Below are 26,387 nucleotides of genomic sequence, written 5' to 3' on the forward strand. Positions count from 1 at the left end.
TCCAGGGCAGGCAAAAAGAGGCCTGGGCACTCACTTGCCAGAGGTGTGGCCAGCCTCCTTTCAACCAAGCTCAATTCCACCGTGTCCCGCAAGGTCAGAGGGTTCATTTCCCAACCCAAGGCCGGCGAGATCCAGGAGAGGTCCTTAGCCCTCTTCTCCCAGCAGGAGGCCTATGCCCGCGCCCAGCCCCGCGCTGTCCCGCCCGCCCGGGCTCCCTGGTCCCGTCGGACGTTTCCCCGCCGCGGCCACACCGCCTCCTGCGCCTTCCTGCCCCGCCGCCCCGCCCGCGCCCCTCCCGCCAAACCCACCCGGAACCAGAGGCCCAACATGTCGTCGACCTCCGCTCCCCCGTGGGCAGCTGCGCCCGGCCGACCGCAGCGGGTTGAGACCAGCAGAGGACACTGGCCTCGCGGCTGACCCCTCCCCAAGGGGGTCTTCCTGGCCCGTACGTGTGTGTGTGTGGGGGGGGGTCGTGAGGTGGGAGTGGGGGTCTTCCTGGCCCGTACATGCTTTATTGTTCAGGCCCCTCTGCATCCAGGTCCTCTCTGAGTAGCCATGACTGCTTTTTTATATTGTGGCAAGACTGGAGGAAGGGGATGCTGTAAAGGAAATGGGACTTCAGGTCCAGGTAAAGAGTATATTAAGTAAAAATATTCATTTGACACACTTTGTGAGCTTCTACTTTGAGCCTGGTCCAGGACCAGGTATTTGCAGGATGGGGCTGAAGTGGAGGGTATCATGGAGTTGATGACAGTTACTCAGCGTTCATTCATTCGTTCATTCATAGTTGAAAACAGATAAAAGAACCCTACCCTGATTTGATGGTCACAGTGAGACCCTACACAGTGAGAGGCACAGATGGTGGGGTACTTCTCAATTCATTTCACAACCTTGGTTCGCACTCCTACCTTTTGCAAATGGCAAATACAATTCCAGCCTTCTAGGACTGAGTGAGACAAAGAAGATCCCAATTTGTCTTAGTTTACTACGGCCACTGTAACAAAGGACCACAGACTGCCTAGCCTAAGCAACAGAAATTTACTGTCCCACACTTCTACGGGATAGAAGTCCAAAAGATGTGGTCAGGGTTGGTTTCTTCTGAGAGCTGTAAGGGAGAATCTGTTCCAGGCCTTTCTCCTTTGTTTGTAGATGGTGACTAATCCTGTCTGTAGATGATGACTTCTTTACTTCATCTTCCTTCTGTCTGTGCCCCTGTGCCCAAGTTTCCCCTAGTTACAAAGACATCATGATCTCATTTCAACATGATTACCTTAGTAGAGGCCCTATCTCCAAACAAAGGGTTAGGATTTGAACATAAGAATGTGAGGAGGAAACAATCCACAAGACTACATCAACCCTACCTCCAAAACACACATTGTCATAGGCACATGTGGGACACCTCCCAGAATGCCAGCAAGTGTCAGGATATCATTGTCGGATATCTTAACTTTTGGCAACTTAAGTGTATATTGATGTGTCACAAACCTAATTTGAATTACCTAAAAATTGCTAATGAGACTGAATCGTTTCAAATGTTTATTTCCAATGGAGTGTTTCCTTTTCACGAAAATTTGCCTGATCATGATGTTTGTCCATTTTTCATTTGAGTTGATTGTTTATTACTGAATTTTAGGAGTCTTTGTATATATCTAGATACTATTCCTTTGTCAGTTAAGTGATTCACAAATGTTTTCTCCCAAAGTGTAAATAACTCTTTTTAAATTTTTTTCTTCTCTCTCTCTCTCCCCCCTGTTTTTTCCAATGAACAGAAATTTATAAATGCAATATAGTCATATGTATTAGTCATCAGTCTTTTGATTTTATGGTTACAGGTTTTTTGTGATTTTCTGTATTCCTACTCAAGCTCATAAGGATATTCCATATTTTCTTTGACAAGAGTTAACATTTTTCCTTTCACTTTTAAGCTTCTCAACCACTTAAAATTGATTTCTTTATATGAAAATAGGGATTCAGTTTAATTTTTCCCATATGACTAATGTGTTATCCTCAGTAACATTTATTGAATTTTTCCTATTGGACCACTGACCTGCAATGCTACTTTTGTCATATATCAGTTTTCATATACTTGTGAACCTGGTCTGGCATCCTGATTCTCTACATTGATCTGGTTGCCAAGTCTGTGGCAATACCTCATTGTTCTGGTCACAACAGTTTAGCAATTGTTTATATCTTTCACTCTTATACAGAATTAAGTTGAATTAGAGAACCTCATTTGATGTCCATTGGAGAATTATTGGAGAAATTCCCACACATCTGGGGTCACAGAAGTGTTGAATGTTCTCTTCCTTTTTTTTTTGTGGAACTGGGGCTTGAAACTCAGGGTCTTACACTTGGTAGGCAAGCACTGTACTCTTGAGCCACTCTGCCAGCCCAGAAGTGTTGACTGTTGAATGAGAGAATAGGAAAAACATTTTCTTTTTTTTTTCTGTATCTGTCTATGATTAAATTAAAGATTTTGGAACGGGAAGACTCTCTTGGCTTGTCTGGGTGAGCATGACATGATTGGTCCATATAAGAAAGACTCAGAAGCACACAATCAAAGGACAAGACAATTCATTGGCAACAGCAGAGTCTGGAATGATGAATTTTGAAGATGGGGTTAGGGATTACAGGCCAGCCAGTGGAAGCTAAAAGGAATGGACATGGATTTTTTCCTTAGAGCCTTTGGAAAGAATAAGCCCTGTTGACACTTTGACATTGGTCTGTGAAACTGATTTCATGCTTTTCACTTCCAGAACTATAAGAGAATAAATTTATGTTATTTTAAACCACTAAATTTTATGTGTATTTCAGATACCATTTCTTTGTCAGTTACATAAGTTTAAGTGTTTTCTTTCAATGTGTAACTTGTATGGCAGTAATAGTATATGGATATATTAAATGAACTATTGTTTTTATCTTTTGGGGGCTTATTTATTGACACCTGGATTTATTTAAAAATATTTCCAGTGACTTGGTTCAGAACCCCCCTTCCCCCAGTTCTGATGCTTGCATTGCTTTAGTTGTGGGTCTCTTTTCTAAATTGCTTCCTCCTACCTGCTTACAATTTCAAGTCATTGTCTGCTAGGCCACATGGACAGCACACCCACTCCATCCTTCCTCTTCACCCTGGCTTTGGCCCATCCTTTGTGCATTTTGCTTAAATGTCACCCTGAACAAAGAGTTCAGCAACTGAATTTATTTGACTGGAATGAACTTTATGAGACCATTGATGAGCAGCCAGTCCACTCCAGGAACTCAACATGAACCAATGCAGAATATTTCTTGAATTGGCTTTTCCTTGGTTTTCTTCTTCAAGGACTGAAAAACTGAAGGATATTGGTGCCACCTGATCAGAATTCCCCACTGAGCACTGCAGACAAGCATAAATCTATGGCAGTACCTTGCTTTCTGAAATGCCTTCAACCTAGACTTGTGCAGCAGAAATGTGGTTATGTAAAACCTTGCATACTCCTATGAAGTTGCCAGGGGCCTACTAGGACAAAACTGTATAAAGGCAAGGTGTTTGAGACACCTGGAATGATCAGAGCTTGCTAGAAACTGTGATTGGGAAGAGTCAAAAGAACAGCTTGCAGAATCTTACTCCTGTTGTCCTTTCTACACCCAGGGGATTCCTCCCTGAGCAGCTATGTCTGTATAGATATGCCAGTGACACCAGTCAAGTTTTCCACCAATATTTACAGCAGTTACTTCAGCTTTTCCCAAACAGCATCTGTTGTGACAGAGGCTGGGCTAGAGCCTCCAGAAGGTAATGATTGTGTGTTCACAGCTTCAAGACAACAGGGAGTTTATTGGGAAGGCAAATGCTGTTTCCAGGAGAGAGTTCCACCTGCACAGAGAGTGTAACTGCCAGTCTGGGTCTGCGACCCTCAGATGTAGGGGAAGGACAGGGCCTCCGAGAAGAGGAGAAGGGGAAAATGTCTGAAAGAAGAGAGCTAAGGGAAGTATTTACAACTTCCAATGAAATACAACCAGTACTTGTGTAGAAAAGTTTAAAAATTTTCTTTTCCCATGACGATTTGATAATTTTATTGTATAAAATAAGCACATATGACAAATTAGCAGGAGAAAAAGCATACAAATTTATCAATGTACAGAAGTACAGGAGCCATATACAAAATATGAATCTCAAGATGGGCTGGATGGTTGACATTTGTATCTTGTGATACAAAAAGGAATAAGTTTTGGGGCTCCCCAAGGCAGAGAAGTGATGGTACAGGCATGGGGATCAAAGACTGTCTTATAATTCTGACAAAGATACCCAGGTCGCACCCCACAAAAGACTATCTGTGGCAATCTCTGTCTGGGCCGGGTGTCAGAAACCCCATCTCTTCTTCCTGTGAAAAGATCTTTCCTAGGTAGAGATAGGGATCTCAAAGTAAAAGTATTGCCTTCATCCTCTGCTTACTTTACCAATGTAAATTTCTTTCACAAAGGCACAGATTTTCAGAGCTATTTTTGTCTGCTGCAGTTTCTCTGAATGACCACCTTGAAATATGCTAAGGAAATACATTTGGAGTGGGATATTTTACTTTCTCACACTTGGGTTGTTCAGAACTTTGCCTAGCATATACTTCATCTCCTAAAAGGACCAAAACAGGAGCATTTCAGAAAAGAGTTTTGTTTGTAATGACAATTCTGTTCTAAAAGTGATTTAAAAAGCAAGAAAAAGTGAAGATGGAGCAAACTGAACAGAAGTTTGCATTCTAAAACTTTCATTTTCATAGACTCATGGCTTTATAACACATTCCTCACAATGAAACATATCCCTCTGAAATTGTAAAATCTTTTTACTACCACTTTAGTCTGCAGATTCCATGCTTTCTCCAAGGTCTACAGCTTTGAAGCTAGCAAAGCTGGGATGCAAGTCCTTATTTCTGAATCCATCTCAATGCTCTTCTTCTATACCACAGCAACCTATGGAGCAAGAAATGCATGAAGAAAACTATTTCTGATGCCATGCAAACAAACTATATTCTTTTTTCAGTTTATTTGTTCATTTATTCATATGTGCATACATTGTTTGGGTCATCTCTCTTCCCTGCCCCCTCCCTCTCCTTCCTACCCACTTGTTTCCAGGCAGAACCTGTTCTGCCCTCTTCTCCAATTTTGTTGAAGAAAAGACATAAGCAATAATAAGAAAGGCATAGCGTTTTTGCTAGTTTGAGATAGGGATAGCTATACAGACAGATTCCTAGCATTGCTTCCATGCACATGTGTATTACAACCCACATTGGTTCATCTCTACCAGACCTCTTCACTACTTCCTGGTCACATTCCCATAGTGACCTCTGCCAGGCAAACAAACTATATTCTTGATTTCAAATTAGAAAGTCCCCCCATTTTTTCACCTGACAAAGTCAAGGCCAGAGCTAGGTGAATATTAAGCAATGCTTTTGGCAGAAGGACCATGATCAAATGGACAAGTCATTTGTATTGAAGCGTTAACTTTGTGCAAGCCTACACTTGGATTTAAAAAGGGAGTAAGTTTCTTCCATGGTGTAAGAGAATGCAGAAATTATATAAATATAGAAAATGTGCTCCTTTTTTCTCCCTTTGCCCTGTCACTGTATCACCCGCTCTGTTCCCTTCTAACCAAATGTATTTTGTTGGAACCTTTTAAAATTATTAAAACAGCAGAGAAAAAGAAGCATGCTTATCCCCCGAATGAATGTGTCTGTTCTGGACATGATCCTAGTCTTTCAAGTATTGCGTGTGCTTATGAACCTGATGAAAGATGAGTTTTTGCATCCATCCAGAAGGAAGTCTTCAAGGCTTCCTTTGAGACTATGAGGAGAAGGGCCAGTGCAGCCTTTGTGGAGAGCATTAACGGGAAGGAGACTCATCAACTCAGAAAACATATGTCATTGAAGTTCTGTTGTCATGGAGGTGCCAATCTAGTCAAAAAAGGCACTGATGCATATGGATGCATCACAAGCTTCAGCTGATTATCCTAAAGATTGTATAGTGCCCAGAATCTACCACAAGCAAACCAAGGGGTTCCTGGCATCACCCTAGAGGAATATAAAGTAGCCATTCTAGGTGAATGTACATGGGGGAAATTCTAGGTGAATTTTATGTGGTGAAATGCACAAGCTGTCCTCAGATGTGTTGTTACTCCACTGAGGGTGAAGGAAGAAAAACAGGATGGTGATGGTGAGGTTCCAGAAAAGGAAGAAAATGAAGTATTAGAAATGAGCAAGTGAATATTTCATCAAGGCCTAGGGTTTGAGCACTTGAAACAACTAAAATGCCCAAGTCGTCTCTCTGAAAACAGGTAAGCACTTCTAGCAAGAGTTAGGAATTTGTAAGCTGTTAGTCTTGATATATAAGCTATAAATTTAATCTCATAATATATATAGTATCTGCTAATTTGACTTCTTTCCCTGTATGTTAGTAATAACAGTGGTGAAAATTTGAGGAAGAATAAGGAATGTAGGATTTATTGACTATAGTCCACTTCCCCAAATAGAATGAGATAGATTGTTAAAGCCATGGAGTTGAAGGTTCTGTCCCATGCTATAACCAACAGTGATTCAATTCAGGGAGCAGCAGAAGGGAAAGGAGCCAAAATCCTGAAAATGAAAATGAAGGACTTGTTCCTTAATTCACATTGGGAGTAGAATGTATCTGAATAGTCACAGGAAACTTTTTTAGAAATGACCATTCAATTCTCAAAAGCTGGTTCTTAAAATCATCCCCAGTGTGCCCCCAAAGAGCCTGAAAATTCTAGATTGTGAAACTATCAGGTAACTGACCTCAGTCACCTAGGAGCACTGTAGGAGAGCACAGAGACTGCCCATGAAGAGCTTACTCAGCAGGGAAGCCCGCACCTGATACTCTCCACAGCATCCCCACAGAGGGGAACACAATTCTCCTGGTGTACTTCAGATGCAGAGCTGGGAATTTTAGAACTTATTGACCTTCTTACTGTCTTCAAGACAAGAAATCTCTGTTGCATAGTCGAAAAGTTCAGAGTAAAAGCAGAATATATTTTCAGAATCTATCTTGGCATGTTATCCACAGAGACAAAAGAAAAAGAGAATCCACCACATGGCATGAAAGGTCTGTGCAAGTTGTCAATTACTATTTCATTACCCATAACATTTTTAGAAGTGATGACTGTAAGAATTAGAAAATGAGCCTGGGCTTTTATAAAATATAGTCCCTTAAAGACTGATGCTGAGAAATAAACTACTGAGTGCGTCAGCCTGTCCAAGTGCATCAGGCACAGAAGCCGGAGGCCATAGCCTCTGTGTTTGGAAGCCTTTTGTTATGAAAGTAAAATCTGTCTCTGTTGTGCTTCTTTTCTACTTAAGTCCTCATCTTTACCAGTCCATGGAATCCTGACTCACTGAGGCTACCTACAACCCCCCAAAGGCAGATCCAAAGAACTCTTTTCTCATTCTTATATTACTAGATTTTTTTTCTTAACACTTTACATTATTGATACCTCTCTCCCATCTTGGTCAGTTCAGGCTACTATGGCAAATATAGCATAGACTGGATAATTGAAACATTTATTTCTCTTAGTTCTGAAACCTGGGAAATCCAAGCTCAAGGTCTTGGAAGATCCAGTGTCTGGAAAGGGCACACTTTCTAGTTTTCAGATGTCTGTCTTCTTGTTTTATTGTCACATGAAAGAGAGGAGAGAGAGAGAGAGAGAGAGAGGAGAGGAATCAAGCTCTCTTATGTGCCTCTTCTTGTAAGGGAAGAATATCATTCATGGGGTTCCACCCTCATGACCTAATTACTTTTAATTGGGTTTTGCATAAGTGTCTCCCAAAGGCCCATGTATTAAAGGCTTGGTCTCCAGACTATGGTGCTATTAGGAGGTGGTAGAACCTTTAAGAGGAGGGGACTAGTGGGAAATCTTTAGATGATTAGGATCATGCCTGGAAGGAGATTGTGGAACCCAGTCCCATTCTCCTTCTCTCTTTTCTCCATGGCTCTTGATGAGGTTAGTGGTTTTGCTCTGCCATTCATTCCCACCACCATATGCCGATTTACCATGAGCCCAAAGCAGTGGGGCTAATCAATCATGGATTGAAACTTCTAGAACTGAGCCACAATAAACCTCTCTATAAGTTAATTTTCTCAGTTTTTATTTTTTAATATAGTAACAGAAAGCTAACTAACACATTTCCCAAATGGTCTACCTCCAAATATCATCACATTGGAGATTAAGCTTAACATGCAAATTTTGGAGGGGTACAAACATTCAGCAAAACCTAAACTCTTCTCCTAGCTTCTATGCTCTGACCTGGTTATTCCCTTCCCCTTATGCTTGCTCCTTTCTGCCTCTTTCTTCAGGTTCTCCTCTCATCTTTTCTCCTTTTCTTCTAAAAATAGCCTTTCTCAAAATCACCTCATCCCAGGTTTGGTTCTTAATTTCTGGATCACAGCATCAAGATTCTTCACAGGGCACCTCCAAAATTAACAGCTACAAAAAGAATTCATCTTTATCCTCTTGCATCTCAAGACTGCTATCCCTAGGATGTACTTTTTTTTGGTCAACAGTAGAAGTACAGGTGATTTAGTATAGTTGTTAAGAGCACTGGTCTGTTTAGGCTTCAGACAATCCTGGGTTTGAATCCCATTTATTTATTTATTTTATTTTATCATTTTTACATTTACTTACATGTGTATACTTTATTTGCCCCACCCCCCATGTTTCCTGGGAAAACCTGTTCCATCCTCTTGTTCTCTGATTTTGTTGAAGAGAAAACATAGAGATAATGAGATAGTTTGAGATAAAAATAGTTGTACAGAGAGATTCCTAGCACTGCTTCCATGTACATGTGTATTGCAACCCACATTTGTTCTTCTCTACCAGACCTTTCACTACTTCCTAGACCCCTTCCCATAGTGGCCTCTGCCAGTTTAAGATTACTACATTCACTCCTCTATGGTGAGCACATCAACCACATTCAAGTTTTTAGGTGCCCTTCCCTTTCCCTATTTCTCCCATGTGCTTTTTCCTCTTAGTGTGTAACCCATGTCCAATATTATTACTCTGTTTGTTTCAGTTCTATAATCTGCATCTGAGGGAGAACATGTGATTTTTGTCCTTCTGAGCCTGACTAACTTTGAATAAAATGATGTCCTCCAGTTTCATTCATTTACTTGCGAATAACAGAATTTCATTCTTCTTTGTGGCTGAAAAAGTTCCATTGTGTATACATACCACATTTTCTTAATACATTTGTCAGTATGGATTGGCTGTTTCCATATTTGGCTATTGTGAATAGTGCTGCAATAAACATGGGTGTGCAGGTGCCTCTGGAGTAGCCTGAATCACATTCCATTGGGTGAGGTGGAATCTTAGTGCGGTTAATACGGTTTTCATTTGCATTTCCTTTATGGCCAGGGATGGTGAGCATTTTTTGTGTGTTTTTTGGCCATTTGGACTTCTTCCTTTGAAAAAGTTCTGTTCAGGTCAGTTGCCCACTTCTTTATTGGTTCATTGATTTTTGGGGAGTTTAAATTTTTGAGCTTCCTATATATTCTGGTTATCAGTCCTTTGTCTGATGCATAGCTAGCAAAGATTTTCTCCCATTTTGTAGATGGTCTCTTCAATTTGGAGACCATTTCTTTTGCTGTGCAGAAGCTTTTTAATTTCATGTAGTCTCATTTGTCCATCCTTTCTCTTAATTGCTGGGCCACTTGAGTTCTACTGAGAAAGTCCTTGCGTATACCTATTGCTTCCAGAGTGTTGCTCTTTCCTGTACTAACTGCAAGGTTTTGGGTCTGATATTAAGGTCCTTACTCCACTTAGAGTTGATACTAGTACAGTGTGATAGGCATGGATCTAGTTTCAGTTTTTTGCAGGCAGATAATCACTTTTCCTAGAAACATTTGTCAGAGAGGCTGTCTTTTCTCCATCATATGTTTTTGGCTCCTTTGTCAAAAATAAGGTGGGCATAGCTGTGTAGATTCATATCCGGGTCCTTTATTCTGTTCCACTGGTCTTCATATCTGTTTTTGTGCCAGTACCATGCTATTTTTATTGATATGACTCTGTAGGAGCTCTTTTTTGCTCAGTTGTTCTTTGGTTATTCATAGTGTTTTGTGTTTCCAAAGGAACTTTAGGGGAGATTGTTCAATCTCTGTGATGAATGTCACTGGGATTTTTTTTTTTTAGGGTTCAGTTTGCCAATTTGTTTATTTATTTTATTTATTTTTCTTTTATTATTCATATGTGCATACAAGGCTTGGGTCATTTCTCCCCCCTGCCCCCACCACCTCCCTTACCACCCACTCCGCCCCCTCCCTCTCCCCCCACCTCAATACCCAGCAGAAACTATTTTGCCCTTATTTCTAATTTTGTTGTAGAGAGAGTATAAGCAATAATAGGATGGAACAAGGGTTTTTGCTGGTTGAGATAAGGATAGCTATACAGGGCATTGACTCATTGATTTCCTGTGCGTGGGTGTTACCTTCTAGGTTAATCCTTTTTGATCTAACCTTTTCTCTAGTACCTGTTCCCCTTTTCCTATTGGCCTCAGTTGCTTTTAAGGTGTCTGCTTTACTTTCTCTGTGTTAAGGGCAACAAATGCTAGCTAGTTTTTTAGGTGTCTTACCTATCCTCACCCCTCCCTTGTGTGCTCTCACTTTTATCATGTGCTCATAGTCCAATCCCCTTGTTGTGTTTGCCCTTGATCTAATGTCCACATATGAGGGAGAACATACGATTTTTGGTTTTTTGGGCCAAGCTAACCTCACTCAGAATGATGTTCTCCAATTCCATCCATTTACCAGCGAATGATAACATTTCGTTCTTCTTCATGGCTGCATAAAATTCCATTGTGTATAGATAACACATTTTCTTAATCCATTCGTCAGTGGTGGGACATCTTGGCTGTTTCCATAACTTGGCTATTGTGAATAGTGCAGCAATAAACAAGGGTGTGCAGGTGCCTCTGGAGTAACCTGTGTCACAGTCTTTTGGGTATATCCCCAAGAGTGGTATTGCTGGATCAAATGGTAGATCGATGTCTAGCTTTTTAAGTAGCCTCCAAATTTTTTTCCAGAGTGGTTGTACTAGTTTACATTCCCACCAACAGTGTAAGAGGGTTCCTTTTTCCCTGCATCCTCACCAACACCTGTTGGTGGTGGTGTTGCTGATGATGGCTATTCTAACAGGGGTGAAGTGGAATCTTAGTGTGGTGGTTTTAATTTGCATTTCCTTTATTGCTAGAGATGGTGAGCATTATTTCATGTGTTTTTTGGCCATTTGAATTTCTTCTTTCGAGAAAGTTTTGTTTAGTTCACTTGCCCATTTCTTTATTGGTTCATTAGTTTTGGGAGAATTTAGTTTTTTAAGTTCCCTATATATTCTGGTTATCAGTCCTTTGTCTGATGTATAGTTGGCAAATATTTTCTCCCACTCTGTGGGTGTTCTCTTCAGTTTAGAGACTATTTCTTTTGATGAACAGAAGCTTTTTAGCTTTATGAGGTCCCATTTATCTATGCTATCTCTTAGTTGCTGTGCTGCTGGGGTTTCATTGAGAAAGTTCTTACCTATACCTACTAACTCCAGAGTATTTCCTACTCTTTCCTGTATCAACTTTAGAGTTTGTGGTCTGATATTAAGATCCTTGATCCATTTTGAGTTAATCTTGGTATAGGGCGATATACATGGATCTAGTTTCAGTTTAGCAAACTGAAAAAGAATGTATGAAAACAATTCCATTTACAATAGCCTCAAAAAAAAAATCAAATACCTAGGTGTAAACCTAACAAAAGATGTGAAAGACCTCTACAAGGAAATCTATACACTCCTGAAGAAAGAGATTGAGGAAGACTATAGAAAGTGGAGAGATCTCCCATGCTCATGGATTGGTAGAATCAACATAGTAAAAATGTCGATACTCCCAAAAGTAATCTACATGTTTAATGCAATTCCCATCAAAATTCCAATGACGTTCATTAAAGAGATTGAAAAATCTACTGTTAAATTTATATGGAAACACAAGAGGCCACGAATAGCCAAGGCAATACTCAGTCAAAAGAACAATGCAGGAGGCATCACAATACCTGACTTCAAACTATATTACAAAGCAATAACAATAAAACAGCATGGTACTGGCACAAAAACAGACATGAAGACCAGTGGAACAGAATAGAGGACCCAGATATGAACCCACACAACTATAACCAACTTGTCTTTGACAAAGGAGCTAAAAATATATGATGGAGAAATAGTAGCCTCTTCAACAAAAACTGCTGGGAAAACTGGTTAGCAGTCACTGGGATTTTGATGGGAATTGGATTGAACATGTTGATTGCTTTTGGTAGTATAGCCATTTTTACTATGTTAATCCTGACAATCCTTGATCACTGGAGATATTTCCATCTCTGTTTGATCTGTTTCTTCAATGATTTGTAGTTCTCCTAGTAGAGGTCATTTATATCCTTTATTAAGTTTATTCCTAGGTATTTGATTTTTTTGAGGCTATTGTAAATGGAATTATTTTCCTATGTTCTTTCTCAACTTTTTTTTTTGTTGGTGTATAGAAAGGCTACTGATTGTTGTAAGTTGGTTTTGTATCCTGCTACATTGCTGAAGCTGTTTATGGTGTCTAGGAGCTATTGGGTGGAGTTTTTTGGGTCTTTGAGGTATAGGATCATGTTGTCTGCAAAAAAAGATACTTTAACTATTTCTTTACCTATTCGTATTCCTTTTATTTCTTCTTCTTGCCTAATTGCTCTGGCTAGGAATTCCAGGACTATGTTGTATAGGAGTGGGGAGAGTGGGCATCCTTGTCTTGTTCCTAACTTTAGGGGAAATGGTTTCAGTTTTCCCCATTAAGTATGATGTTGGCTACAGGTTTGTTATATATAACCTTTATAATGTTGAGGTACATTACTTCTATTCTTAGCTTTTTTAGAGCTTTTATCATGAAATGGTGTTGAATCTTATCAAAGTCTTTTTATATATCTATTGAGATGATCAAGTGGTTTTTGTCTTTGCTTCTAATAATTGCTGTATTACATTTATTAATTTGAGCATGTTAAACCATCCCTTCATCCCTGGGATGAAGCTGACTTGGTTATGGTGAATAGCTTTTCTGATATGTTGTTGGATTCGGTTTGCTATTATTTTATTGAGGATTTTTGCATCAATGTTCATTAAGGAGATTGGCCTACTGTAGTTCTCTTTTTTGGATGTGTCCTTGTCCAGTTTTGTGATGAGTGTAATACTGGCATCATAGAACAAGTTAGGTAGTGTTCCTTCCCTTTGTATTTCATGGAGAAGTTTAAGGAGTGTTGGTACTAGTTCTTCTTTAAAGCTCTGGTAGAATTCAGCAGAGAATCTGGCAGGTCCTGGGATTTTCTTTTTTGGGAGACTCTTTATTGCTGCTTCAGTTTCATTATGTGTTATAGATCTATTTAGGTGGTTAATATCCTCTTCAGTTTTGGATGGTCATAGGTATCTAGAAATTTGTCCATTCTGTATTCAATAGAATACACTTCCTCCCTTGAGGAACCAGAACCTGAAAAACCAACAACATCAAGGCCTCCCTCGTGACAGAAATCAAATCCCCAGGGGAACCACAGGGGATATATCCCACCCTGAGGAAATTGGTCTTTGCCCCATCAGCTCCTCCTCTACCCCTTTGTCCGGCCACCTCATGTTCCTGACATCATCCCCCCAGGACTCTACCCCCATCCAGTTAATTCCTGGAGGGCACAGGGCTCATGTTCCTTTTAGATTAAGTGAGATTAAAGAAATAAAAAAGGATTTAGGAAATTACACAGAAAATCCGGATCAGTACATCCAGGCATTCAGAGAAGTCAGCCAAAATTTTGAACTAAGCAGGAAGGATGTAATGATATTGTTATCTCAGACTCTCACTTCTTTGGAGAAACAGTGAGTACTAGATCAGGCAGCTGCAGTTGGGGATGATTATCACTTAGATAAATGTGGCCCTATGGGCCTATCTCAGACCAGGCCCTTGTAGGAGGAGGGGAAGGGGGAAGAAAGACAGAGACACTGGACACCTAAAAGGGAATCCTGATTTCCAATTCCCACAGGAGATCAGGCAGTGCCTAGGTATCATCCTAAGTGGGACCCTGAGAACAACAAGGATGAATGGGCCCATAACCACTTCATCCACTGTATTCTTAGGGTCTAAGGAGAGCCAAGATAAAACCCCTTAATTAATCCCAAGTCATGGCTATACAGCAAGGACTCTTAGAGACCCCAGTAGCTTTCCTACTGAGACTTAAGGATGCTTTACAAAAGCATACCAGCATTGCACCAGAGTCACAGGAGGAGAAAATCATCCTAAAGGATAAATTTCTAACACAGCTCCAGATATTCATAGAAACTTCCAACAGCTAATGTCTGAAGGGAGCAGAGATCTAGACCAATGGGTCTGTGTAGCTACATCTGTGTACTATAATAAGGACTTAGAAAAAGAAAAAAAAGGACCTGGAAAAGGTAAAGAGAAAGGATTAACAGAAGGAAGCTCTGATCGCAGCACTCCAAGAGGTTCCCCTGGTGCACAGTCCAAACCCAAGGACATGTTTTCAATGTAGACAGACATTGAAGGAGGGAGTGCCCCTGGAGAAAGCCACCTCTGGGACCCTGCCCCATCAGCTGGGGAAATCACTGGAAGGCATGGAAACCAAGACCAGAGTCTCCCACCCAATGGTGGTACCTCCCATCCAGGCTCCTGTGACCACTATAAAACCAGAGGAGCCCTGGGTGATACTTACTATTGAAAAGCACAAGTTCAGCCTCCTTATCAATATTGAAGCCAGCATTTCAGCTATCTCTTTCTCTCCCGGACCCAGGTCCTCCAAGAAAATTGTTGTTTGGGGCATATCAGGCCAGCCCTTAGAGCATTATTTCACTCAGCCTCTAACCTGCTCATGGGGAGATTTCCACTTGTCACTCCTTTTAAATTGTCCCAGAAACCCCTACTCCTCTGCTAGGGTGAGACCTTCTATCTAAATTGGGGGTGCAGCTCCTTTTACCCACAGAGGAGTACTTTGCTTGCCCCTGATAGAGGAACAAGTAGATCCCATGGTATGAATGGATGAACATACTGTGGGATGGGCACAAATGGTGTTCCCAGTCCTAATTCATCTCAAGGACCCCTCTTGGTTTCCACATCAAAACCAATATCTTTTAAGACTGGAATTTAAGGAGGGACTAATTCCCATAATCAAAGACTTAAAGAGACAGGGACTGCTAATAGAATGCTCCAGCCCATATAATACTCCTATTCTCGGGATCAGAAAAGGACCTAACAAATTGAGGCTAGTCCAATATCATTGCCTGATCAATGAAGCATTAGTGCATCTCTACCCTGTAGTTCCAAATCCCTATAGACTTCTAGTCCAAATACCCCCAGGTACTGCTTACTACTCTGTCCTGGACTTAAAGGACACCTTCCCTTACACACTAAAAGTCAAACTATCTTTGCCTTTGAGGACCCTACATGAAAGCCTGGACAGGTCACCTGGACTGTCCTCCTCCAGAGATTTAGAGGCAGCCCCCACCTCTTTGGTTTGGCTCTAACCCAAGACTTGGCAGAGTGGCAATATCCACAAGCTGCTCTGCTACAATGTGTAGATGACCTCCTCCTCTGTGGACCAACCAAGCCTGTCATTTCATGAACCACTGAATCCTTACTAAACTTCCTAGCAGATAGAAGTTATAAAAGCTCTAAAGAAAAAGCCCAACTGTGTCAGCTTAGGGTTATATATTTAGGTCTTATCCTGGAGAAAGAAATGAGGGCTCTAGGAGAAGACAGGATCCGTCCAATCCTGATGTTTCCTCTACCTAAGACTCGTAACAATTGAGGGCCTTTGGAGAGATGACAGGATACTGTAGAATTTGGATCCCAGGCCCTTAAGTCAGATCCTTACGGACATGCAGAAGGATTCCCAGCTTTTTACTCAATGGCATTAACAAGTCAGAAAGTGCATTCCACCAGTTAAAAAGGCCCTTATGACAGCTCCAGCCCTGGGTCTCCCGATACAGGACAAGGTTCAATTACATGTCTATGAAAAGGGAAAACTGACTCTGGGAGTGGTGACTCAGCTCCAGTGCATTACTCCCCAGCCAGTGGGCTACTTAAGTAAAGAATTAGATCAGGCACTCAAGGGATGGCCAGGATGTCTTCAAGCAGTCACTGCAGTTAGCCTTCTAGTGCCAGAAGCTCAAAAACTTGTCCTATACTGGCCCCTGACAGTTTACACCCCACAAGACTGAGGAGAAATTTTAAACTCAAAGTTAGGACTTTGGTTGTCTGACAGCAGTCTACTTAGATACCAGCCCCAGCTGCTGTCAGAACCTAAATCCTGTATCCGTTCTACCAGAGACAGAGTGAAATCCTGAACACTCATGTGAGGAGGTACTCATGGAGAATTATGCTGCTAGACCTGAGTTGACTGATCAGCCCTTAAAAAACCCAGATCTAGAATTATACACCAAAGGCAGCTCCTTTGTCAAAAATGGTGTCAGACATGCAGGGTTTGCACTTGTGACAGAATTTGGCATCCTCAAATCAGGTCCTCTTCCTCCTAATGCACGTGCTTAATTGGCAGAATTAGTGGCCCTAACAGAAGCCCTAAAACTGTCAAAAGAACAGAGAGTCGACATCTATACAGATTCTAAGTATGCCTTCCTGATCCTGCATGCTCATGCAGCCATTTGGAAGGAAAGGGGAATGCTAACTACAACGGGATCTCCCATTAGATATGCCTGCAACATCCTAGCCCTCCTAGAGGCTATTCTATTGCCTAAATAGGTCTTGGTGATTCATTGTAGAGGTCACTAAAAAGGGGAAGATAAGATAGCAAAGGGTAACAAAGCAGCTGACAAGGCAGCTAAATGGGCAGCTGTGCAGTAATATACAGCTGGCTCTGTCCTCTGGGAGGGGACTCTCCTTCCCCCAGAGAGACCAAAACATCAATCAGAGGAAAGTAAACAAGCCTCAGCCCAAGGGTACCAGTTGGTTTACTGGGTCTGGTAGGTGTCCCCTGAAAGGAAACTATGGCTCCCTGAGACACTCCAGTGGAAAATTCTTAAGACCCTCCACCAACTTTATCATTTGGGCTTAGATAATACTTTGGTTTTGGTCAAAAAAATGTTTGGAGGACTAAATTAAGGGACACTGCCCAACAAGTTGTATAGGGATGTGAAATGTGCCAAAAAAAAATAATCCCAATAATGAAAGACTTCAGGTGCCAGGGGCACAGATGCAGGGGTCCTATCTCAGGGAAGACTGACAACTAGACTTTACCCATATGCCAGGGGGGACCAAAGTCAAAACTACTGTTAGTATTGGTGACATATTCACGGGATGGGTAGAGGCCTTTCCTTGCAGTACAGGAATGTGTTAGGGAGGAGGGTCTGAGTTCTAATCATAGAAATGATCCCTTGCTTCAGTCTCCCCAAAAGCCTTCAAAGTGATAATGGGCCTGCATTTAAGGCAGAAGTAACTCAGGGACTCTCTAGAGCACTAGGCGTAGAATACCACCTCCACTGTGCCTGGCATCCCCAGTCATCTGGAAAGGTAGAAAAAACAAACTAGCTTTGAAAAAGAGACCTGGCTAAATTGGCCCAAGAAACCCACTCCCCCTGGACCAAGCTCCTCCATATTGCTCTACACCGCAGGCAGGCAGGGACTGACCTCTTTTGCATCTCTATACAGCAGGCCCTTCCTAACCAATGACCTCCTTCTTGACCAAGAAACAGTTAATTTCCCATGTCACTCAACTTGCTAAATTCCAGCAAACACTTTCAGAGCTCAAACAAGCCACCCCCAGGAAGGATATAAAGGGGCTCCCTCTCTTTTGCCCTGTTGACCTAGTCCTAATAAAGTCTCCAAATCCAACCCTAGACTTAAACATCCCTCTTTGGGAGGGGCCATATCCAGTTATTCTGTCTACCCCAACGGCAGTGCGAGTGGTTGGCCTGGATTCCTGGATCCATCACTCAAGGGTAAAAGGCTGGAATCTGCTGTGAACATCGCATTTCCATCTCTGGATCCAGAATTGGAGCCTGCCTCACTCTCATGTGAACCTTTGGATGGATTAAAACTGCTGTTCAAAAGGAAAATGCCTACAGATACAGATAAGTCACCTCCATGAGCTTTCTTGATCCAAACCTCCAATACCTCCTAATCAGTCTATACATTCTGTTTGCAATTACTTTGGGAACAGGACTAGCCACTACAGCTCCTTCTAATTGGACCAGAACACAAAAGGCAACATTAGCATGTTCCTTTTCGTTGCTAACTACATTGCTACGGGGCTTGGTCTTCTGGGTATGCTAGTGCCCCTATATGGGAAGAGTTACAGCCTTTCATGAAAGACCAACAAATTTTTAAACCTCTCTTGAGCATTTGCCCTTCCAAAATCCCCACTAAAGTACTCTTAGGTTTGCTATGAGAGACTGACAGCTGCTCACCTGCCAGCATGGGCCTTATTAAATTTTACTCAAGTCCTTTCCCTTGTTTGATATTCAGGCCAGATAACTTCTCCTATGCCATGGTTCCTCTTACTGGGATTCCATGGAAGAACCAGCCTACTATGTCTTACACTTGGCTTGGGTTCATCTCTCAGATAAAAGGTTTGACTAATTAATGTTTCTGTCTCGGAGAGCTATACACCAGTTTGTCATTCATCAATAGAGGGCCTAGGGCCTACATTGACTTCACCACCCTTAAAGGTGACTATCATCTGACAGCCAGCTGGTGCTGTATAAACAACTCTAAGGGCTCCGTTTTTTATAGGTCCCAGTGTGCTTAGGGCTAGTGCTTATAAAGGGAGCCTCGGCTCCAATCTGACCAAGTCCTCAAACCTCACTGGTAAAGACTCTTATTGCATACTTACTACTGGCCATCACAAATGTATCTTAACAAAATATACAAGAGGTTAAAAAACTGTATAACTCTACCTTGCTACCCCTTGTGCTTCCATTTTTTACCAGAAGACTTAATGTCCCCAACTACCTGTTTCTAGGAGACACCTCTCAGGCCCAGACTAAAAACACCCAAGGTATTTTATGCCTTGAGGAAGGATATCTCTTTGTAGGAAGGTCATGGAAAAAGAACCAGGTATGGGGGCTGCCATGTCTACACGCAAACCATACTGGAGGAAATTGGGCAATTGCCCAACTTACACCTAATCCTGAACATACCTCTTTTTAGAAAAATACTACAATACAACAAACTGAATTTTTCCCAACGAACAGGAACAACTTCCCATAGGGATAAAAGGGAGATTACTCTAATAGTTTTAGGGATAACAGCATTGATTGCAGCCCTAGCTGGAATAAGCTATGGGGTGGTTGCCAATCATGTAACTGCAAAATACCTAACCAAAGTAGTAGAGGACACCTCAAACTAGGTAGGCCTTGACATTAAGGACATGCAAAGATCTTTTTTGTCCCTTGTCTATATGGTCATGGACTACCGCCTAGCTCTAGATTCTCTTGGCTAAACAAGGAAGGGTATGTGCCATCACCAATACTTCCTGTTGCACATATATAAACACTTGAGGCATTGTAGAGAAACGTGCAGACTACATTCTCCAACAGGCTAAGTGGCTCCGAGAATAGTGCCTCAAAATTCAGATGTCCACACAGGTATGGGACCAAATAAAATCCTGGCTCCCCTCCAGGACATGGTTCCTACCCTTTCTGGAGCCTATTGTTGCCATTATTCTCTTACTTGTGTTTGAACTTTGCATTTTAAACTTACTTGAAAAGTTTGTTTCTTCTTGCCTAGAATCTATCAAACTGCAGATGCCCCTGATGGAGATGAAAACGACCTACTCTTGTGGTCCCTTCGATAACCCCTCTCATGGTCAGTTCTGATACTGCAGACCCCTTCGTTGCCTCCTGTCAGCAGGAATCAGTCACTGAATAGACTTTAATCATCCCTATTCCTAATAGCAGGGTGATCATTGCGGAGGGGGTGGGGCTGGGGGGACTAGAAGGGCAGACTGCAGGAAGTCCATGTATTACCAAAAGGTGTCAATTAGCCAGGGGGAAAAACTTCTCTTTTCATTCCCAAGAAAATCTGTTCACACCAAGGAGACACTTCTCCTTCAACATCTGCCCTGCCAAGATCTCTGCCCTTGGGCAATAATAAAAGCTGCAAAACTCAATTTCCAATCTGGCCCAGGGGACCACCAGTTTCTGGGTTCTGCTGCATGACCTCACACAGCCTTTCCTTTCTCTTCTCTGCAAATAAAACTTCTCTGACCTTTGCTGCTCGAATCTGCCTTTGATTTCCATCTAACAGTGGAATAAGGACCCTTACCACCTGAAAATTCCTGTGTATCACTTCCAGTAACCCAGCAAGGATCTAGGCAATGCACATCCTGTATATGTGTCTCGGTCTGTTTTGTACTGCTATAAAAGATACCACAGATTGTTAATTTACAAACAACAGAAATTTATTTGGCTTGTGGTTCTGGAAGCTGGGGAAGGCTTCATGCTGCATCATAACATGGCATAAGGGCCAGCAAACATACACAAGACAGAAAAAGCAATAGAGAGAGCAGGACAGCAGAAGGGAGCCAGAACACATCACAATTTACCATTAAACTACTTATGCAATAATAACATCAACCCATTAATGTTTGGAAAGCCCTCGGGATCTGAACGTCTCTTAACGGTCTTACCTCTCAACACTTTGAGAAAGCAATTAAAATTTAAAATGAGCTTTGAAGGGGACATTCAAACCATATCAATGCATATAGGAGGTACTAAGAGTCAAAAACATGAAGCAATCTGTCTGACATCACACATAGAGTTCAGAGCTTAATGGGAGCATAAACAAGCCTTGAGGCCTCCCTTCTAAGGCCAGTATGCATCATAGCTGAGCCTTCAGTCATCTGTAGGAAATATCCCCACCCCTGTTCAGGACTGCAGGTCCAGATCAACTAAAATTACTAAATAGGGCACAGTAAGAGGAAATAGGATCATACGTTGTTTTTTGTTTTTTTTTTTTTTTAATTTTCTAAGGAAAAAATTCTCTCTATAAAATTCCCCAAACACTAGTTGGTCTAATCTAAAAAAAAGATTTAAAAAAATAGACAAAGTTGGGAACATAAAGTAGAAAATATCTCCAAAATAGAAGGGATTAATCATCAGGGAATGTTTCATACAACTCAAGACAAAAAGTAGGAAAGTGTGAATGGTGTAACTATTATCAGGAGATGATAAATTACCCAAATTGTCTGAAGAAGAAAAATTTGAAACTAAAAATCAGTAACTGTAAAAAAATTTGAGAAAGTTACATTCAAGCCATTAAGGAATACATGTTTAGTCTACATAATTGTATGTTGTCATTATTTGTTATTATTTATATATTATTCTCATATATATCAATAATATAATAGATTATTTATTATTCTCATGTTGTAAATAGTATGTAAAGCACAGAACAATGTTGAAATCTTTTCATGGAAACACTGACACCAAAGTCTGACAAATGCAGAAGGCAGGAAGCAAACTACAGCAGCAATTTTCAAACATTTTGGTCTCAGGATATCTTTACACTTTGAAAACTTACTGACAGTCCTAAAGAGCTCTTGTTTCTGTGAACTATACTTATGAAATTAGAGATTAAAGCAGAAATGTAACAATTTACTCACCAATTTATTTGGATAAATATAGTAAGTAACTTGTGTATGCAAAATAACATTTCCATACCAAAAATTTTAATTAGACCAAAACAGGAAGTGCCTTTCACCAGACAGAGCCCCAGACTTCATCAGGAAGCAGCTATATGAACACAAAAAGCTAGAAAAGCTAGAAAACACAGCTTTTCCAGACATGGAAGGAACAAATTTATAGTGGGGAAAATATAACTGGGACTACAAAAAGAGAAACTTTTGGTTATAGCCAGCTTGTGTTGCTGTTTAGTTTTGCTGTGTTTTGTTTTTCAGAGATTTAAACTGACACTTTTTTCTCTCCTCTCCTCCCCTCCCCTCTTCTTCTTTCCTCTCCTTTCTTTTCCTCTCTAGGTCTTTCCTATTCCCTCTTCTCTTATCCTCTTTCTATATTGGGAAGATTACCACCACTTTTTTCCATCAGGCTCAAGCAATCTTTTCCCTCCTCCCTTATTTCTCTCTGACCACTGGGAAGGAGTAAATCTTTGTCAAGACATACGAGTTCAGGGATGTGGTCCCAGTAAACTGGGTGATAAGAACTAAGGCCAACACCTGGCCTAGAACACGTACTCCATCATGTACCCCTAAACTGAGCTCCTGGGCTCCCCTTATAAACCCATCATCCTCACTTGGGGACAGGACTGTGGTTATAAGGCAATAGCTCATGCAGTCCTCATTTTGCCTATCAAAATTAATAAACCTTATTTCCTTTTCCTCAAAACCCTGCTCTCATTATTTGTGAATTTGGCATTGAGCTTAGGCAACTGAATTTCTGGTAACAAGATTAACATTGTTTTACATTGTTGCACAACTCTTCAATGTCTGGCTAAAACAAACACAGATGGATTTTCCTATCTGCTTATTATATTCAATCTGGTGATATAGGATATGTTACATAGACTTTGGAAAATTCCAGTGTACACTGTGGTGATTATGAGAATAAAAAGGGCGAATAATACGAATACCTTAGTACTAGTAGGAAAATAGTTTTGACCTTGCAGAATGGTAATGCAAACATCTAAGGTAGATATTAGTAAAGAGAACCCAGAAGTTTATTGAAAGATAATGGGCCATGGCCTAGTGGAATTCATTTTAAGAGTAAAGGAATACTAGGAAATCTATTAGGATTTAATATGTCAGTACATTATTTAATCATTTCAATAGATGATTAAAAATATTTCACAAAATTTAAACTTCTGATTTTAAAAATCCTAGGAAAAAAGATATAAAATAAATATATTTCTATCCATCAGCCTAGTTCATGCCTAATTAGAATATACTAGAAGCACAAAGTGATGTGACAGATCTCTCTGGAACACTCAGGGAACTCGTGGATTACCCTGGTCATGATGGATGGGGGAACCAGTGGTAACTCACAGCAGACCCTGATGGTTATCGGAAGTGATGGGGAAGGATGAACAGCCAGTTTAAACCATTAGCCCCCTCCACCGTCCATTCCTCAGGTGTACTTCCTGACAAAACAATGAGCAGTGGTCATCACCCAGATGTGTCAAATGATTATTCCTCCACAGAGATGCTAAGTGGCAATCTGTAGAGTGGCGTGCCATGGCCAGGAGCTGGATGGGCCTCCTTGCCTTCCCTGTAGGGAGCAGGGAGTGACTCTGTAGAGGCCACATGTATTGGGGACAAGGAGACACATCTTTATTACCAACAGATTCTTCTTACCATCAAACCCAGATAGCAATCTCAAGGAATCTTCTTTGGGCAGAGCACTCTAATAGTATGATGATTAATCTTGATTCTCAACTTGATTGGATTGAGAATTGCCCAGGAGATTAGTAAAGCACATCTTTTGGGTGTTTGTAAGGGTATTTCCAGAGAGGATTAACTAAGGGGGAAAAATGGACAGCGCCATTCCATAGACTGAGGGCCTGGATGGAAGTAAGAAGCCCACGAGTGCAGCAGGCATCTCTCAATCAATTCTCTCTTTCTCTCTTGATTACCATGCCCTCCCAAACACAATGAGCTAAAACCTTTAAAACTGTGAGCAAAATAAATCCTTCCTTCTTTAAGTTGTTTCTGTCAGGTATTTTGTCACAGTGATGAAAAGTCTAACAAACAGACACCTGAGAAATATGAGAAATACTTGCATTCTAGAGAGAGAAAAATATATAAACTAGAGAAGTGGGCATTGCACCCAGGAGTAAAATGTCAAGCTCAGTCACTCCCCTTTGTGTTTAGCTCTACCCAGTCTCCAAACAATATCTATAATATATCTTACATCCATCTTCTACCCATTAAAAGGTAATCTCAGTAAGTATGGTACCCAACAGGGGGATCTTATGGCAGGCATGGAAATGGTAGAAATAAGACCAAGCTATATATTATGAACAAAACAGGTGGGGTTCCGTTGTTGGAACTTCAGCTCTTGAACAGAAAGGAGAGAATACTGATCAAAGAGGTGACAGAGCTGCCTGTTTAACAAAGGGAGCAGAAGGTTTTTATGGATACCTTGTAGTAGACTAATCTGGTGACTTTCCATTAGATATGGACATGATTAAAAAGATGTCCTTGTGTGCAAACATCCTGGTCTTATATTTGGTGGGCTAATGGGTGGTAACCTTGCTCAGGAACCACTGAGTTATACTTACAGCTGGCATCACCATTTTGCACAAACATCCTGGCCTCATTGTTTAATCTTATGATAAGGCCGAGAGGCTGTAGGTACTTGAGCTGCCAAGACAGCATGAGGCTGGGGTAGGAAAAACACCACACGAACTCCAATGAGCAATAGTCTTTGACAAAACATTTTGAAGTGAGTAACAAATCTACATGAAGAGCTGAGTAGAAGAATGAAGACAGCAAAGGGTACAGACACAATATGAACTCAGAGATGCCAAGCCTTTTATCCCATTTTAGTCACTCACCAAATATTGGTAAGATCCATTGAAGAGTCTGTATTTTTTAGCAAAAATGGCCTTCAAGTTTTTGAAAAGTAACCTGGGTAACTGCTCATAACCTACACACCAGAGGTATTATTTGCAGCAAAGCTAGTGGTAGACTAATAATATATTGCTCAGCTGTGTGGCCTCCAAAATTAATGATTTTTAAGTGAATTAAGAACATGTGAAACTAGAAGATTTATTGAGGTTTTTCAGTAACACAAAGAGAAAGAGAAATTTATTAAAAAGGGACTGTAATTTTGCTTCAACAGACTGTTTGACATCTGGGTTGATTCTGGGAGTCTACCAAGCATTTTATGAAACCAAGATTTTTTTCAGTAACAATTTCCCCCTTTGTCTTTATTTTTTTGTGTGGCTATCTTGAGCCTCACCAGTTTTAGCTTGGCCTAGTCATAAGAAATACCTACTCTGTAAGCATTCTGGCCTGTGGCCTAATCTGGTGTTTTATGACAAAGCTGTTGAAAGCATGCTTTTTGTTTTTGAGACAGGGTCTTGCTCTGTAGCCCAGGCTGGCCTGGAATTTGATTCTCCTACCTATGGCTCCTAAATTATGGGATTACAAGCATGTGTCACCATGCCTTGCTGTAAGCATACTTTTAATGGATGATAGGTTAAGAGCCAGAGTTTGTCTTTGTCCTCTTGTGGTGGTCTCTACCTGTCTCAGGTGTCCTATTTAAAATAGGGCAAAAGTAAATGCTTTTTATTATCCTTACTGTGTTTTATGGTACTTGTGGAAAGAAAGAAGCATATAAAGATGGTATGTGTTCAGTGAAAGAAAATAAGGAAAGTGTCTTATTGAAGTAAAACTTCAATAAGTAAATTGTGGTTACCTTTTTTTTTTTTTTAAGAAGTACTGGGGTTTGAATTCAGTCTCTCACACTTGCTAGGCAGGTACTCTATCACCTGAGCCATGTTCCCAGTCCTTTTTTGTTTTAGTTATTTTTCAGATTGGGTTTCATGTGTTTTTGTTTTGTTTTGTTTTTGCCTGTGTCTAACCTCAGACCACAATCCTCCTACCTATGTCTCCTAAGTAGCTGGTATTACAGGCTTGAACAACCACACCTGAGTTGTTTCTGAAGTGGGATCTTCATGACTTTTTGTCTAGGGTAGCTTCAAACCATATCCAATAGATCTCTACCTCCTCAGTAGGTGGAAATACAGGCATGGGACAATGTACCTGGCCTGGATGATTTGATTTTATTCACCAAGTATTTATTTCATGCCTGCATTGTTCAGGATATTGCAGTAGCTGCTGGGAATAAAATGATGAATGTCTTGCTGAGTATTGTAATGAAACTCCTTGTAAAATACTGTGTTTGCTTTAGGGTGATAAAAAAAAATCTTCCAGTTTTGTGCTTTTATTGGAGATTTAGCTGTTTAATATGGCTCCCAAGTCATAGTGTTATAATGCCCTCTAGTGACCATAAGTGTAAGAAGGCTGGAATGTACATTACTTGGAAAGTACACGGGCCAGGCTGTGGTGATGTGAGCCTACAATCCCGTACTCAGAAGGCGGAGGCAGCAGGAATGCGAGTTTGGGTCAGTCTTAGGCTATGCAGAGCGTTCCAGGCCAACTTGGGCTATAAAGTGAGCCCTATCTCAAAAAACCAGAAAATAAAACATGAAAACTAAAGAAAATACATGTGTCAGGTAAGCTTTGTTCAGACATGAGTTATAGTGCTGTTCACTGTGAATTTAGTGTTAATGAATCAATAATATATACTAGATAAGGGATTTTTAAACAAAAACACACATAAGACAAAATCATGTATTGATCAATTGATGAAACTGTAT

General features: G+C 40.9%; 1 protein-coding gene across 1 annotated transcript in view; it reads right to left on the bottom strand.

Moving 5' to 3' along the window:
• Positions 1–1,038: 1,038 nt before the first annotated feature.
• Positions 1,039–26,387, bottom strand: part of Ovch2 (ovochymase 2) — a 40,321-nt gene continuing 14,972 nt past the window's right edge. The window contains 1 exon segment of the mRNA XM_074041102.1: positions 1,039–1,229. Within this exon segment, the coding sequence (XP_073897203.1) occupies positions 1,039–1,229 (191 nt within the window).

The sequence above is a fragment of the Castor canadensis genome, chromosome 1, assembly GCF_047511655.1.
Source record: "Castor canadensis chromosome 1, mCasCan1.hap1v2, whole genome shotgun sequence".
Lineage (NCBI taxonomy): Eukaryota > Metazoa > Chordata > Mammalia > Rodentia > Castoridae > Castor > Castor canadensis.